Source organism: Equus quagga, chromosome 4 (genome assembly GCF_021613505.1).
Source record: "Equus quagga isolate Etosha38 chromosome 4, UCLA_HA_Equagga_1.0, whole genome shotgun sequence".
NCBI classification, from domain to species: Eukaryota; Metazoa; Chordata; class Mammalia; order Perissodactyla; family Equidae; genus Equus; species Equus quagga.
In genome coordinates, this window is record NC_060270.1 from 41,588,615 (window position 1) to 41,602,618 (window position 14,004).

Consider the following 14,004-nt stretch of genomic DNA (forward strand, 5'->3'; position numbering starts at 1 on the left):
TAGAAACAAACAAAACAACAGAGTTTCGTGGGAAAGTTCCAAAGGACGCAAACAGGGTGCTTTAACAGAGAACAGAAAAGGAACATTCTAGATAGAGTGGCCAGAGAAGGTTTCTGAGGTAGTACCATTTAGCATGGATCTGAAGAGTGAGAAGGAGCCAGACACAGAACAAGGGATAGAATTCTAGGGAGAGGAAATTGCAAGTGCTAAAGCTCTAAGATGGGAAATAGCTTAGAAGGTCCATGAGGTTAGTTTAGTGAGTAAACAAATGCCTCTGTTGATACAGAGCACATGATATTTGAGCAACCAAGTATGAGCCTAGTCACGTCTTTGACTCCCCAGTGCCTCACAGAGAGCATGGTACATAGGTAGCTAACAAATGATCCTTAAAGGAATGTTTAAGCTGTGGCAGAGACCACTATCACTCCAGACGGGCAAGTTAACAAACAGCACTTCCCACTCTCCTTCTGGGAACCATGTGGCTAAGAATCCTTTTGGAAGACACATCCGATAATGAACAGAAATTTTAAAAAGTCACAAGTTATACATATCATTTATCTGTACTTCTATTCTTACTACTGGCTAAGAAGCCAATTCTTAGAGAAGAGCATCTTTTAAAAATATGATTGACCTTCATAAAGCTTCATTTTATACCAGGAACTAAAATGAACAAGTTCATATGCATGCTAATTAATAGCTTTAACATTTAACACAGGCAGAAACTGTTGTCAGAAAAGTGGGAGGAATATCACTTGCTGAAACATCAGAAACAAAGCTGAGGATATGACCAAGAAAAACTGATTTCTGTAAACTACCCTTGAGAATAATAAAGGATTAGATTACCTGCCGAAAAATGCCACTTTCATGTGTCTCCGAGACAGCACCTCACCAATGACAGAAAGCTTGTTTTTATACCCCTGTATTTCTATCAGATCATCCTCAGTAGCTATTCGATCAAGTTCTGGATTCTTGAATGTTCCTGCAAAATTGAAATGGTATTAGAAGAAGTGATATAAATGAATAGTTAGCCCTCAGGGGCCGGCCCTGAGGCCGAGTGGTTAAGTTCGCGTACTCCCCTTCAGCGGCCCAGGGTTTCGCCGGTTCGGATCCTGGATGTGGACATGGCACCGCTTGTCAGGCCGTGTTGAGGTGGCATCCCATATGCCACAACTAGAAGGACCCACAACTAAAAATATACAACTACGTACCAGGGGGCTTTGGGGAGAAATAGGAAAAATAAAATATTAAAAAAAAAAAAAATAGCCCTCAGTATCCGAGATTCAACCAACTGCAGATCAAAAGTCCTACAGTGGCTGCATCTGTACTGTACACGCACAGACTTTTTTTTGTCATTAATCCCTAAACAGTACAGTATAGTAACTCTTTACATGGCATATACATTGTGTTAGATATTATAAGTGATCTAGAGAGGATCTAAGGCAGACAGGAGGATGTGCATGGGTTATACACACAAACACTACACCATTTTATATAAGGATCTTGAGCACCGTGAATTTTTGTATTCACAGCGGGTCCTGGAACCAATCCACTGTATTAAGTTAATTATACAATGGACTACCCAAGATATACATATACTTTGGCTTTCTTTTATATTAACATGCCATTTGAAAAGTAAAAATGGGGCTGGCCCGGTGGCCAAGTGGTTAGGTTCGCGCTCTCCGCTGCAGGCGGCCCAGTGTTTCGTTGGTTCAAATCCTGGGTGCGAACATGGCACTGCTCATCAAACCACGCTGAGGCAGCGTTGCACATGCCACAACTGGAAGGACCCACAACAAAGAATATACAACTATGTACTAGGGGGCTTTGGGGAGAAAAAGGAAAAAAATAAAATCTTTAAAAAAAAAAAAGAAAAGTAAAAATGCCCATAGTATCTGAATATTTGATGAAAGGTAAACGCTTTGTTGCAATGGGTCCTAAGAATCCTGCACAAAAGAATTTCAAAATTACTAAAAGTTACAGGGACCCAGTCAAAAGGGTATCTATTATTCATCTGGGTCTCAAAAATACAAAATACCCATCTAAGACGAATATGCTTTTCTGAACAGAGAAACTAGAATCTAATATCCACCTATTATTGTTCCATCCAGACTGGATCTTCAAATCTTGGGCTGAGAAAGGGGATCCACATGCTAAGAAAAAAGTGAGGTTTGAATGGGTACCCCTAAGGATTAAAGCTACGGGTCAAGGAGGTCTCCAGGCTAGGGAAGACTTTGCTACCTTATTACTTCTTGTCTGCTTCCCACAGGAATGGAGCAAAACAGCTCATTTAACATGAAAAGAGAATTGAGGATTGTATCCCATTCCCGTCAAGTGTGGGGGTAACTGCCCAGCCCAGCCCTAACCTCGTCCCTCCTCCAAGGATATGGTAGCTGGAAAAGCCTGGGTTCGAAAAGTAGAAAAGCCTTTTTTCAGTTTTGTCTATATTTCAGGAATCTACATTTTTACATTTATATATTTCTCATCTCATTTTGAAGGTGAAAATATGGAGATTCACTTAGGTATCTAAATGATCCTAATTAGACACAAACATTAACACAGCTTACTCAGGGCTCACCCAACTAAACGTAAGCTTTATATATCTCATCAGTGCATTAATAAAATATGTGCAATTTGGTGAATAAAGGTATGACTACCTTCTTTATCACTACATTCACCTGTGTTTGTCATTTTATTCTTGCTCTTCTATGTTCTTCCTGATTTATTTGCTTTGTCTCTTTTCTGCAACATTTTTTGAAGTTCTAGAGCCAGTAAAATCAAACAGATTCTAAAGCTGCCATTCACCAGCTCCCGGCATAATGCTCAATCTCTAGTAGGCTCAACACACAGAAGATATTACTTTTAACTGCATTTTCACTTCCTATCAACTTTTTCTCCCCCAAGGAAGGATTCGACCTGAGCTAACATCTGTTCCCAATCTTCATTTTTTCCCCCTTCCCAAAGCCCCCCAGGGCATCGTTATATATCGTTGCTATAAGTCCTTCTAGTTCTCCTATGTGAGCTGCCACCACAGCACGGCAACTGACAAACGAGTAGTGTGGTTCCACGACCAGGAAATGAACCTGGGCCACCAAAGCGGTGAGAGCCCCAAACTTTAACCACTAGACCATCAGGGCTGGCCCCTATTAACATTTTTGGAATAAAATATTATTCAAAAGTCACTGTGCCACCTCAAATTCTTTCCAAAGGATTCTATATCAGTAGTTTTTTTTCTTATTCAACAAGAAAAGTGGCCGGCCTGGTAGTGTAGTGGTTAAGTTCTCAAGCTCCATTTCGGTGGGCCGGGGTTCGCCGGTTTGGATCTCAGGCACAGACCTACACACCACTCATCAAGCCATGGAGTGGTGGCATCCTACATACAAAACAGAGGAAGACTGGCACAGATGTTAGCTCACGGACAATCTTCCTCAAGCCAAAAGAGGAAGATTGGAAACAGATGTTAGCTCAGGGCCAGTCTTCCTCACCAAAAAAAACAACAAAACTTGAATTATCTCAGGTTTGGTGACAGGGACACAATAACAAGGCATAACTCCTACCCTCAAGGAGCTCAAAATCTGGGGAGGGAGGGTTAGGAGGGATGAGGAAAAAAGTCTGATTCTGCCTATCTACCAAATGTTTCCTCATTGTCACCGGAGAAGTTAACAGAATCCCTCCCTTTTCACTGTAACCTCGATGGTCTTGTAAACTTAAGAACCAGAAAAGATTTCAACAATTACGACCAAAGCAGTATTCCCTAGTAAGACATTCCTCACCACCTTTGTTTGAACAATTACACTCATTTTAAGAAAATGTGTTTTGCCCTTTTCTCACTGCATTCCAGCCTCATTTGAGAAGATAAGATATGTCTGAGATCTTGGCTTAACTGCTGATGTGGGAAGGAGATGAGTATAATGGCTAAATGTGGGCTGCCCCATTTTCAGTCTTGGCGTTTACCAGCCGTGTGATCTTGGGCAAGTGGCTTAACTTATCTGTGCCTTGATTTCTTCATCTTTAAAATGAGCGTGATTAAAATCTGCTTCAGTGTTGATATGACGATTAAATGAATCATTAATTTAATAAAGTGCTTAGAATATCACATACAAGCACTAACTTCTTAGTTGTTACTAATGCCACTTAATTTTCCTTCTTTGGAGGGCTGAAATGGGTTTGTTAGGGCATCACTCACAGTTTATAGCACAGTGCCCTATGCATGTGTTCAGTAACTAAGGTTGAAAGAGTAATGCACCTTTGTGTATTTTCAACAGTAATTATTTTTAAAACTTAGAGGAACTAACCTTCAACAAAATGTGATCCCTCAGTAACAAACTCCAGTAACTGGTCAAAGATTGCAGTAATTGCCTTCTTAGCCAGCACAAAGTGCTTCAGTGGAGAAGCAGTTTCCGCCATTATGCTACTGGGGGCAGAAAATAAAAAGTTAGAAAAGCACAAATTAAACAGGATGATAAAGACATGCAAATTAATGACACCTTCTGGCAACACTGATGAACTCCCCGATTAAATAAATTAAACAAATTGACAAAATACTTTTAGATAACTGTTTTTCCGGGACAAGCGCTTTAGTCAGACAAGTTAAGACCACCGTGAACTCTATTGGCCAAAATCTTGGTTGCAATTTCTACTTTGGTGAAGACGAAACTAAGTGGCTAAATTGTGACCGCACGTGACTCTTAAGTACATCAGAGAACAGGGTTAGTGAGAAGCAGCCAAGTTCAGAAACAATAACTAAGTGATTAAGTTTTTCAACCTGGAGCTCTAGGTGGGTGGAGGTGGATATGCAAGGTGAGGAAATAAAATTCCAAGATCATAACGCAATACCGACGTTTAGAAACAGCAGCTCTCTACAACAAATCAGGAGGCAAGGCTTAAAGGGAGCATTGACGTTTCCAGCCAAACTAAGAAGAACTTCAAAAAATATTAGTAAATTTTTTTTTTCTGGCAGCTTCTCATGAAAAAGACAGCAAACAAAAACGATCACACATCAGTCGAATCCTGGTGTGTCTGCGCGTGCAACGGAGCCGACTGGCCATCAAGGTTGAGCCGCCCAGAGGGTCAGGAAATGACCGAGCGAAGGAGCAGCGTGGGAAAAGCAGGGAGAGGACAACGACCCGGTTCAGCACAGTGTGGACACCTACCTCGGGGCAAGGCCTTCCACGCCCGCCCGCCCGCCCGCCCGCCGGGCTCGGGCCAGACCCGCCGCCGCCCCGCGCGCGCCGCCCCGGACAGGGCGCCCCCGCCGTCGGCTCCGTCCGGCCTCGCCTGCTCCGCGGGCCCGACCCGGCCCCGCTCCAACCTCGCTCGCTCGCTCCTTCGCGCAGGACCGCGGCGGCGCCTCGTCACAGAACGTCCCGCGCACGACTCCCCGCCCCCTGTCCCCGGCCGCGCGAAGGTCACACCGAGCAAAGGGAACTGGCCAGCGGCCAAGGCAGCGGGCACTCACCCTGTCCCGGTTCCCACTTGTCACCCAGCAGCAGCAGGTCAGCCACAGCCCTCTGGCCGCCTCATCTTCCCAAGCGAGGCCAAGAGGCTGGAAGCGGCAGGAGGCGTGGCAAAGGGCGGTCACTTCCGGTCTCTTGCCCTCCCCGAGTTTGTTTGGCTCCGTCGCCGGAAGTGCCTCTACGCCGACCGCCATTTTTCTTAAGAGCAGAAGGCAAGGCTTGTTGTGGGCAGGGAATGACAGGAGGAGAATGGTTTTCTGTTCATTCTCCAACTTCTGCTTCGTCTCCCATCTTTCTTCAAAGTTTCTAAAGCTCTGCCCAGCCTAAGCATAGCTAGCTGCCACTGGCTGGTTTAGTGAGAGAGAGCTAAAAGGAGGTGGGGGGAGGTGAGATGAGGTGAGGTGTTTGGGCTTGTAGGCAAGAGGGATTTCTACTTGCCCGGCCAGGAGCAATAAAATAAAATCTTTTGACCTCTCCGCAACTCTGTCCTTGTGTGATTGGCGTCCTGGGCTTGCAGTACAGCTCTGAGTGTTTGTCGAATTACTTTAGAGGTGACAGTCAGGAAATTGGTGTATCTTTGACTAATGCTTCTCAAACTTAGTACTTAGAAATCACCTGGGAATCTTGTTAAACTGCAGATTGATTCACTGGACCTAAGAATGTGCATTTCTAATATCGCTGGAGAGCTGCTGCTGCTGCTGCTGGTTTTTGCATGGTTCGGTAGAATGTCCTGTGGATTTCTTTCCAGAGCTGGCAAGTGAAATGCAGTTTTGCAAGTGAAACCACTTAAGCTTCCTGACTCTCAAGTACTTCATCTATAAAATTCGAGCACTAATAATACCTACCTTATGGGTTGTTGTGAAAATTAAATGTGTCTATAGCATGTAAAGTGCTTAGAATAGTGCTGGGCATATAGTAAGAGCTGGATAAATAAATAAATATTGTTCTACTGGAAAAGATTAATATCAACAAGAAAATGCAATAAATTAGATCATTTCAGACAGTGCTTACTACTCTGAAGAAAAAATGGCAATGGGATAGACTATCTGAAGGAGAGTGAAAAAGACTGAGCCACATAGGGTGATCTTTTCTGAGAAGGTGATATTTCCTTGCTTTTCCCAGGAAGTCAATTCTTGGAATATCTGGAGGAAGAGTGCCTAAAATAGTGGGAACAGGAAGTCCAACAGCCCATAGGAAGGAGAGGGGTATGGTGGATGAAAAGAAAAAAGGCCAGTATGTCTGGGAAGTAGGGAGGGAAAAGGACAATAGGGGAAATAACTTTAGAGAGATAGGCAGGTATAGAACCATATAGGCCAAGATCGGAAGTGGCTTTTATTCTAAGTGCAATCAATGGCTTGCTGTTTTAAGCTTGGGGAGTGATATAATCTGATTTATGTTTTAAAAGGTCACTTTGGTTTCTCTGTACAGGTACTGGACTGTACAGAGATTCCACACAATGTTTATTAAAGAGCCCGGTCCATTGCTGGAATTAGAGGCATTCCATAAAAAAATAGCTTTTCTTTTAGGAAGATTAGCCCTGAGCTAACATCTGCCACCAACCCTCCTCTTTTTGTTGAGGAAGACTGGCCTTGAGCTAACATTCGTACCCATCTTCCTCTGTTTTACATGGGCTGCCTGCCACAGCATGGCTTGTCAAGCAGTGCATAGGTCCACACCCGGGATCCAAACCGGTGAAGCCTGGGCGCAGAAGCAGAATGTGCAAACTTAACCTTTGTGCCACTGGGCCAGCCCCCAAAATAGCTTTTAATATTAGTAATATGCTAAAGCCCTAGTCATATTTGCAAAATAAGCTGGAACCATTTGACTTCACAATGTCTTATGCTCTTTAATCCCTTATCTCCTCTCCCCACCCTCTCTCCTCACACCGTAAACAAACACACACACATAAACACGGTATGCTAATCTTTTCTGCTAAGAATCCTTAGAATTGTACTCCCATCAAACTTTGCTTTGCAATAAAGATCTATTGAAAAAATAGATCTTTACCTATTTATCTAAAAAATTTCACATTATGAGGCAAATGACCAAGGGCAGTCTCATACTTGCCTAGCAGTAGGGTTTCGGTATCAGTCAGGGTTCAGAAGGTGAGAAATTTATTGCAAGAAATTGACTTATGTGATTGTGAGGGCTAGCTAGGCAAATCCAAAATATGCAGGGCAAGCCATTAGCAAGGACACAATGGCAGGAACTGACATTGCAGTCCACAGGCAGGATTCCTTTTTAGGGAAACCTCAGTTCTGCTCTTAAAGCCTTTCAGCTGATAGGATCAAACCTACCCAGATTACCCAAAGAAACCTCTTTACATAAAGTCAACTGATTATGGATGTGAATCACAAATACTCTCCCAGCAACACTTAGATTAGTGTTTGATTGAATAACTGGGTACTGTAGCCTACCCAAGTTGACACATAGAACTATCTGTCACACCTTTATAGGCTATTTGGCAAAATGATACAAAATTTGTAATGTAAAGGCCTTTTGACCCAGCGATCCTAGGAAAATAATCAAAGATGCAGACAGTCACTTAGCTATAAATATATAATCAAATATTATAAATGTATTCAAAAATACAAATAAGTATATAATAATCAAAATACTGTTTATGATTAAGAAAAACTGATTAAAAACAATCCTAGTGTTCCCCTGGAGGAGGTGGGTTAAATAAATTATGGTACCTGTACAGGATGGAATATGATGTAGTCATTAAAGTGTGTTTTAGAAAAACACTTGGGGGCTTGCCCCGTGGCCGAGTGGTTAAGTTCGCGCGCTCCGCTGCAGGCAGCCCAGTGTTTCATTGGTTCGAATCCTGGGCGTGAACATGGCACTGCTCATCAAACCACGCTGAGGCAACGTCCCACATGCCACAGCTAGAAGGACCCACAACGAAGAATATACAACTATGTACCCGGGGGCTTTGGGGAGAAAAAGGAAAAAAATAAAATCTTCAAAAAAAAAAAAAGAATGAAAAACACTTGACATAGAGAAATGCTCACCAGATTGCCACACTATGTAAAAATATGATATTTTTGTAAATCATATGTAATACATATATTTTATTTCTGGGTGGTGATATTACATGTGATTTTTTCTCCTTTGTACATGTCTATTTTCACATTTTCTGTATTAAGCATGTATTTCTATAATGAGAAAAATGTAATAAATAGTTTATATTTTTAATTATTAATAAAACGTATACATGACTAGTAACAATCCTAACTGATAAGCACTATAATTTACAATGGTGTTAGGGCATTAAGCAAAAAGGAATGAAATTTTGAGGATGAATTTCAACCATTGACCAGCATGTGGAGGGGGAAAGAATTTACTACCCTTGAGATCACGCATACGTCCATTCAACAAATCCATATTTTTTTTTTTAAGATTTTATGTTTTTCGTTTTTCTCCCCAAAGCCCCCCAGTACATAGCTGTATATTCTCCGTTGTGGGTCCTTCCAGTTGTGGCATGTGGGACACCACCTCAACATGGCCTGATGGGCGGTGCCATGTCCATGCCCAGGATTCGAACCAGTGAAACCCTGGGCTGCCTCAGCGGAGCGCGCAAACTTAACCACTGGGCCAGGGGGCTGGGCCCAACAAATACATATTGAAGAAGAAATCTTGTAATGGAAAAGCACGGAACTTGAAATCTGAAGACCTTGGTTCAAATCTAGGCCATGCCACTTAATAGCTATGTGCAACCCTTAACCACTCAAATCAGTGTTGAACACAGGCCATCTCAAAGGGAAGTTTTCTTTATTTATATTCTTTGAATTTTTAAAATCATGATGGTATCAGGGCTGGCCCGGTGGCATAGTGGTTAAGTTCACGCACTCCACTTTGGTGGCCCAGGATTTGCAGGTTCGGATCCTGGGTGCAGACTTAGCACTGCTCGTAAAGCCATGCTATGGCAGCATCCCACATAAAATAGGGGAATATTGGCACAGATGTTAGCGTAGCAACAATTTTTCTCAAGCAAAAAGAGGAAGGTTGGCAATAGATATTAGCTCAGGGCCAATCTTTCTCACAAAAAAAGAAGAGAGGGGCCAGCCCAGTGGCGCAGCAGTTAAGTTCACATGTTCTGCTTTCTCAGGGGCCGGGGTTTGCCGGTTCGGATGCCAGCTATGGACGTGGCACTGCTTGGCAAAAAGCCAGGCTGTGGTAGGCATCCCATGTATAAGGTAGAGGAAGATGGGCACGGATGTTAGCTCAGGGCTAGTCTTTCTCAGCAAAAAGAGGAGGATTGGCAGCAGTTAGCTCAGGGCTAATCTTCCTCAAAAAGAAAAGAAAAGAAAAGAAAATCATGATGGTATCCCTTCATTAGCTCTGCAAATAAGAATTAATTACATGTTTAATATAATTATTGTATTTTAAAGTAAAAGTGGCATTGCATGTTATAAATTATATTACAATAACGGAAGTTTTGGGGCTAGCCCAGTGGCGCAGAGGTTAAGTGCCCATGTTTCACTTTGGCAGCCCGGGGTGTGCTGGGTCGGATCATGTGTGTGGACATGGCACTGCTTGGCTAGCCATGCTGTGGTAGGTGTCCCCACACATAAAGTAGAGGAAGATGGGCACGGATGTTAGCTCAGGGTCAGGCTTCCTCAGCAAAAAGAGGAGGATTGGCAGCAGACGTTAGCTCAGGGCTAACCTTCCTCAAAAAAAAAAAAAAAAAAGAAAGTTTTAATATAATAAATAATTTAATCCATAGCTTTTCTTTTATGGAACAGACTCATAGACAAAAACCAGCAGAGTAAACATAAAGAAGAAAGAAGAAAAAAAGTAAAATGTAAAGGCTAAACTAAATAGAGATTAACAAAAACTAAAATTTAATTTATAAATTTGACATACCACTACCAACTGGTTTTTTTTTTTTAAAGATTGGCACCTGAGCTAACAACTGTGGCCGATCTTTTTTTTTTTTTTTTCTTTCTGCTTTATCTCCCCAAATCCCCCCGGTACATAGTTGTATATCTTAGTTGCAGATCCTTCTAGTTGTGACATATGGGATGCCACCTCAACGTGGCCTGATGAGCAGTGCCATGTCCGCGCCCAGGATCCGAACCCTGGGCTGCTGCAGCGGAGCATGTGAACTTAACCACTTGGCCATGGGGACGGCCCCCCAACTGTTTTCAAAAATGTAAAAACAAGAGAAGACACAAACCAAAGGAGAAATAACTCCAGATATATAATATCATAAATGTCAGTAAATTTGAAAACTTAGACGAAGTGTAAAATTTCTGGGAAATAATCAAAGACCAAAATTAGCCCAAGAAAAAATAGAAAACTTGAAAGAGCTAAAAATATTCAAAAAATTGAAATGGCAATTTCCCATTTCATATAGCAAAAAAGTCAGGCCTAGATGATTTTAGAAGTAACTTTTTACCAAATCTTTAAAGAAAAGAAAAGATAAATTGTATCTCATACAGGTTTTTGCTAAGCAAGGACAAGAGGGGAAACATCCCAATTCACCAAAAAGACTAGAATAACCTTGATATCACACTAGATAGGAGGTATAAGTAAGGAAAATCACACTTATGGATAGAGGCAAACATCCTCTATGAAATATTAGCTAATTGAACCCAACATTGTATTAGAAAAAAATTTTCATCCAAGTAGGGTTTTCCTAGGAATACAAAGATAATGCAACATCTCAAAATCAACCAATGTAATTTATAATATTAGCAGACTAAAGAGAAAACCCACATGTCTATCTGAACAGGTGCAGAAGTTGCTAGAGTTAAGGATTGGCAGACTGGAAGAAGTGACAAGTATGTCATTTATAGCAGATGATATGATTATTTACATTAAAAATTGAACAAAGACAGATATTAGAACTAAAATGACTAAAATCTGAATAAGGTTTCTGTATATAAAATCAATGTTTAAAAACTCAGAGGCCTTCCTATATACTGTAATAACCAAATAGAAAATAAGACAGGGTGTCAAAGCAACCAACACAGTAAAGAATCTAGGAATGGATTTAACAAAAACTGCATACTGCCTTTATGAAAAAAATTAAAAAGAGACCTAAGTAAATGGAGAAATATACAATTTTACACAATGAAAAATTTAACATTGTCAAGATGTCAGTTCCCTCTAAAATGATCTCTAATTTTAATGCAGTTCCAACAAGACTTTAGATGGAATTGGAACTAATTCTAAACTTACATGGAAGAAGACAAAGTCCACTAATAACTAAAACAGTTCTCAAAAAGAAGAGCAGAGAGAATAAATTCACACTACCTGCTATTAAGACATATTGTAAAGCCACAATATTTAAAGCATTATGTTATGTTACTGTTAAAGCCTGTGATACTGTTGCAGGAACAGAGAAATATGGTGAGTACAGACACAGACCCATATGCCAATTCTGCCCATGGGAGTTGATATATGATAAAATTGGTATCGTGGATCACTGGGAGAAGGTGCCTTATTTAACAAATAGCATCGGGGAAATTGGCTCACTTGAACAAACAAAAATAAAACTTGAATTATACCTACACATAAAGATACTGTGATCTTGGGGCCAGCCCCTTGGCCGAGTGGTTAAGTTTGCTCGCTCCACTTCGGAGGCCCAGGGTTTCGCTGGTTTGAATCCTGGGCACGGACATGGCACTGCTCATTAAGCCATGCTGAGGTGGCGTCCCACATGCCACAACTAGAAGGACCCACAACTAAAAATACACAACTATGTACAGGGGCTTTGGGGAGAAAAAGGAAAAAAAAATCTTAAAAAAAAAAAAAGAGATACTCTGATCTAAATACTAAAGGTACATCCAGAAAATTATTAGAAGAAAATGTAGGAAAACAGTTTCGTGACTTTGGGGTTAGAGAGGATTCTGTAAACAAGAAAGCATAACCATATCTGCAAACATAGAAAGCATAACTGTAAAGCAGAAAGCATAACCTGGTAAAGGGAAAATGTCATGGATCCATTTTCATTAAATTTAAAGATTTTTGTGCAACAAAAGACAGTAACAGATAGAGGACAACCTGGGAATCTATTTTTGCAGTGTACATAGTCAACAAAAGACCAATATTTAAAAACTTATAAAGAACTTCTGAAAATTAAACAGAAAACCTAGGAGAAAAGTGAATAAATGCTATGGGGAGGCAGTCCACAAAATGAGAAACCAAAGTGACTCATAAACATATAAGATATTTTTCAACCTTGTTAGTAATCAGAGAATGCAAATTCAAGCAATAATAATGTACAATAACAACGCCCCTCATATTTGCACAAAATTAAAAAGTTCTATGATAGTAATTGTTGATAAGGCCGTGGGGAAACATAATCTGCAGATGAGAGTATAAACTTTAGCCATCCTGGATAATATTTTGAAAGTATTTAATCACAAATATACAAAAAAAATATACACCACTTCCCCACCCCCCCACAAAAAAAAAACCAAAATGAAAATCCAAAACACCTCAACAGATACAAATGTTTACAGTAGCATTGTACATAAAGAAAACATTTAGAAACACAAAAGGCACTCAATTTGATACTTAATTGAATTGGAGTTCAGAAAGGTGACAGAGAAGAGTTTCCCCCCTTCTACCGTAAATCTCTTTGAGGACAAGAACCATAGTGTATTTATTCTTGTATCCCTGAAGACACGGCTTGATAGCAGATATTCCGTAGCTGTTTGTGAAATTGAAGAGTAGTGAAATAGAAGTTTTTAAGGAGTTGCAGAGAGTCCATGGACTATTTGGGAAAAATGTCGTAACATGACATCCATTGTCTGTGGTTATAGTCGTACAATTTATAGTTAGCGATCAGGGATTAGAAATCAGTCATATCCTTTGGTCCAGTACTCTCTAATACGTCATTTTCTCTCTTCAGGTGTCTGGGATGACATTCCCTGAAAAAACATGGCATATTTTACCTTTTTCTAGGGAAAATTCTTTAAAGAGTGGCAGGGAGTTAGAAGTCCTATTCTAGCTTAAAAAGCATTTGACTAATGATGTTAGAGAACCATTCTTCTAAGCTATAAACAAGAAGTTTAGATCAGGGGCCAGCCTGGTGGTGCAGCGGTTAAGTCTGCACATTCCACTTTGGCGGCCCGGGTTCAGATCCCGGGTGCGGACATAGCACTGCTTGGCAAGCCATGCTGTGGTAGGCATCCCACATATTAAGTAGAGGGAGATGGGCATGATGTTAGCTCAGGGCCAGTCTTCCTCAGCAAAAAGAGGAGGTTTGGTGGCATCTGTTAGCTCAGGGCTAATCTTCCTCAAAAAACAAATAAAAAAATAAACTATGCAAAATATTTTTTAAAAAAGAAGTTTAGATCAGAATTTTGTATTCTCAAATTTCAGTCATTCATGCACCACCTACCCAATTTTTTTCTATGTCCATGTATCATTATTATTTACTTTGTGTTTTTCTTTAAATCAATTTGTTTTTCTTAAAAAATTAGTTTTGTCCTAAGTAAAAATATTCATGAATCAGATTTGATGTGCTAGTTAAATTTTACAAGCACGAAAATAAAAACGTGTACCATATACAATTATTTTTACATGTTGTACA

The 14,004-nt window shown here is 40.7% G+C and overlaps 1 protein-coding gene across 4 annotated transcripts in view; it reads right to left on the reverse strand.

Annotated features, from left to right (window-relative positions):
* The window catches only part of MFN1 (mitofusin 1), a 32,695-nt gene extending 27,108 nt beyond the window's left edge, over positions 1-5,587 (reverse strand). The window contains exons 1-3 of one of the 4 annotated variants that reach the window (XM_046658848.1): positions 5,456-5,587; positions 4,293-4,411; positions 844-979 (exon numbers count right to left, since the gene is read on the reverse strand). In XM_046658848.1, the coding sequence (XP_046514804.1) occupies positions 844-979; positions 4,293-4,404 (248 nt within the window). In that variant the 5' untranslated portion in view covers positions 4,405-4,411; positions 5,456-5,587. Of the gene's footprint in view, positions 1-843; positions 980-4,292; positions 4,412-5,150; positions 5,339-5,455 lie in introns of those variants that run through there. The other 3 variants (XM_046658849.1, XM_046658851.1, XM_046658850.1) reach the window with 3 other exon arrangements.
* Between the last annotated feature and the right edge of the window lie 8,417 nt (positions 5,588-14,004).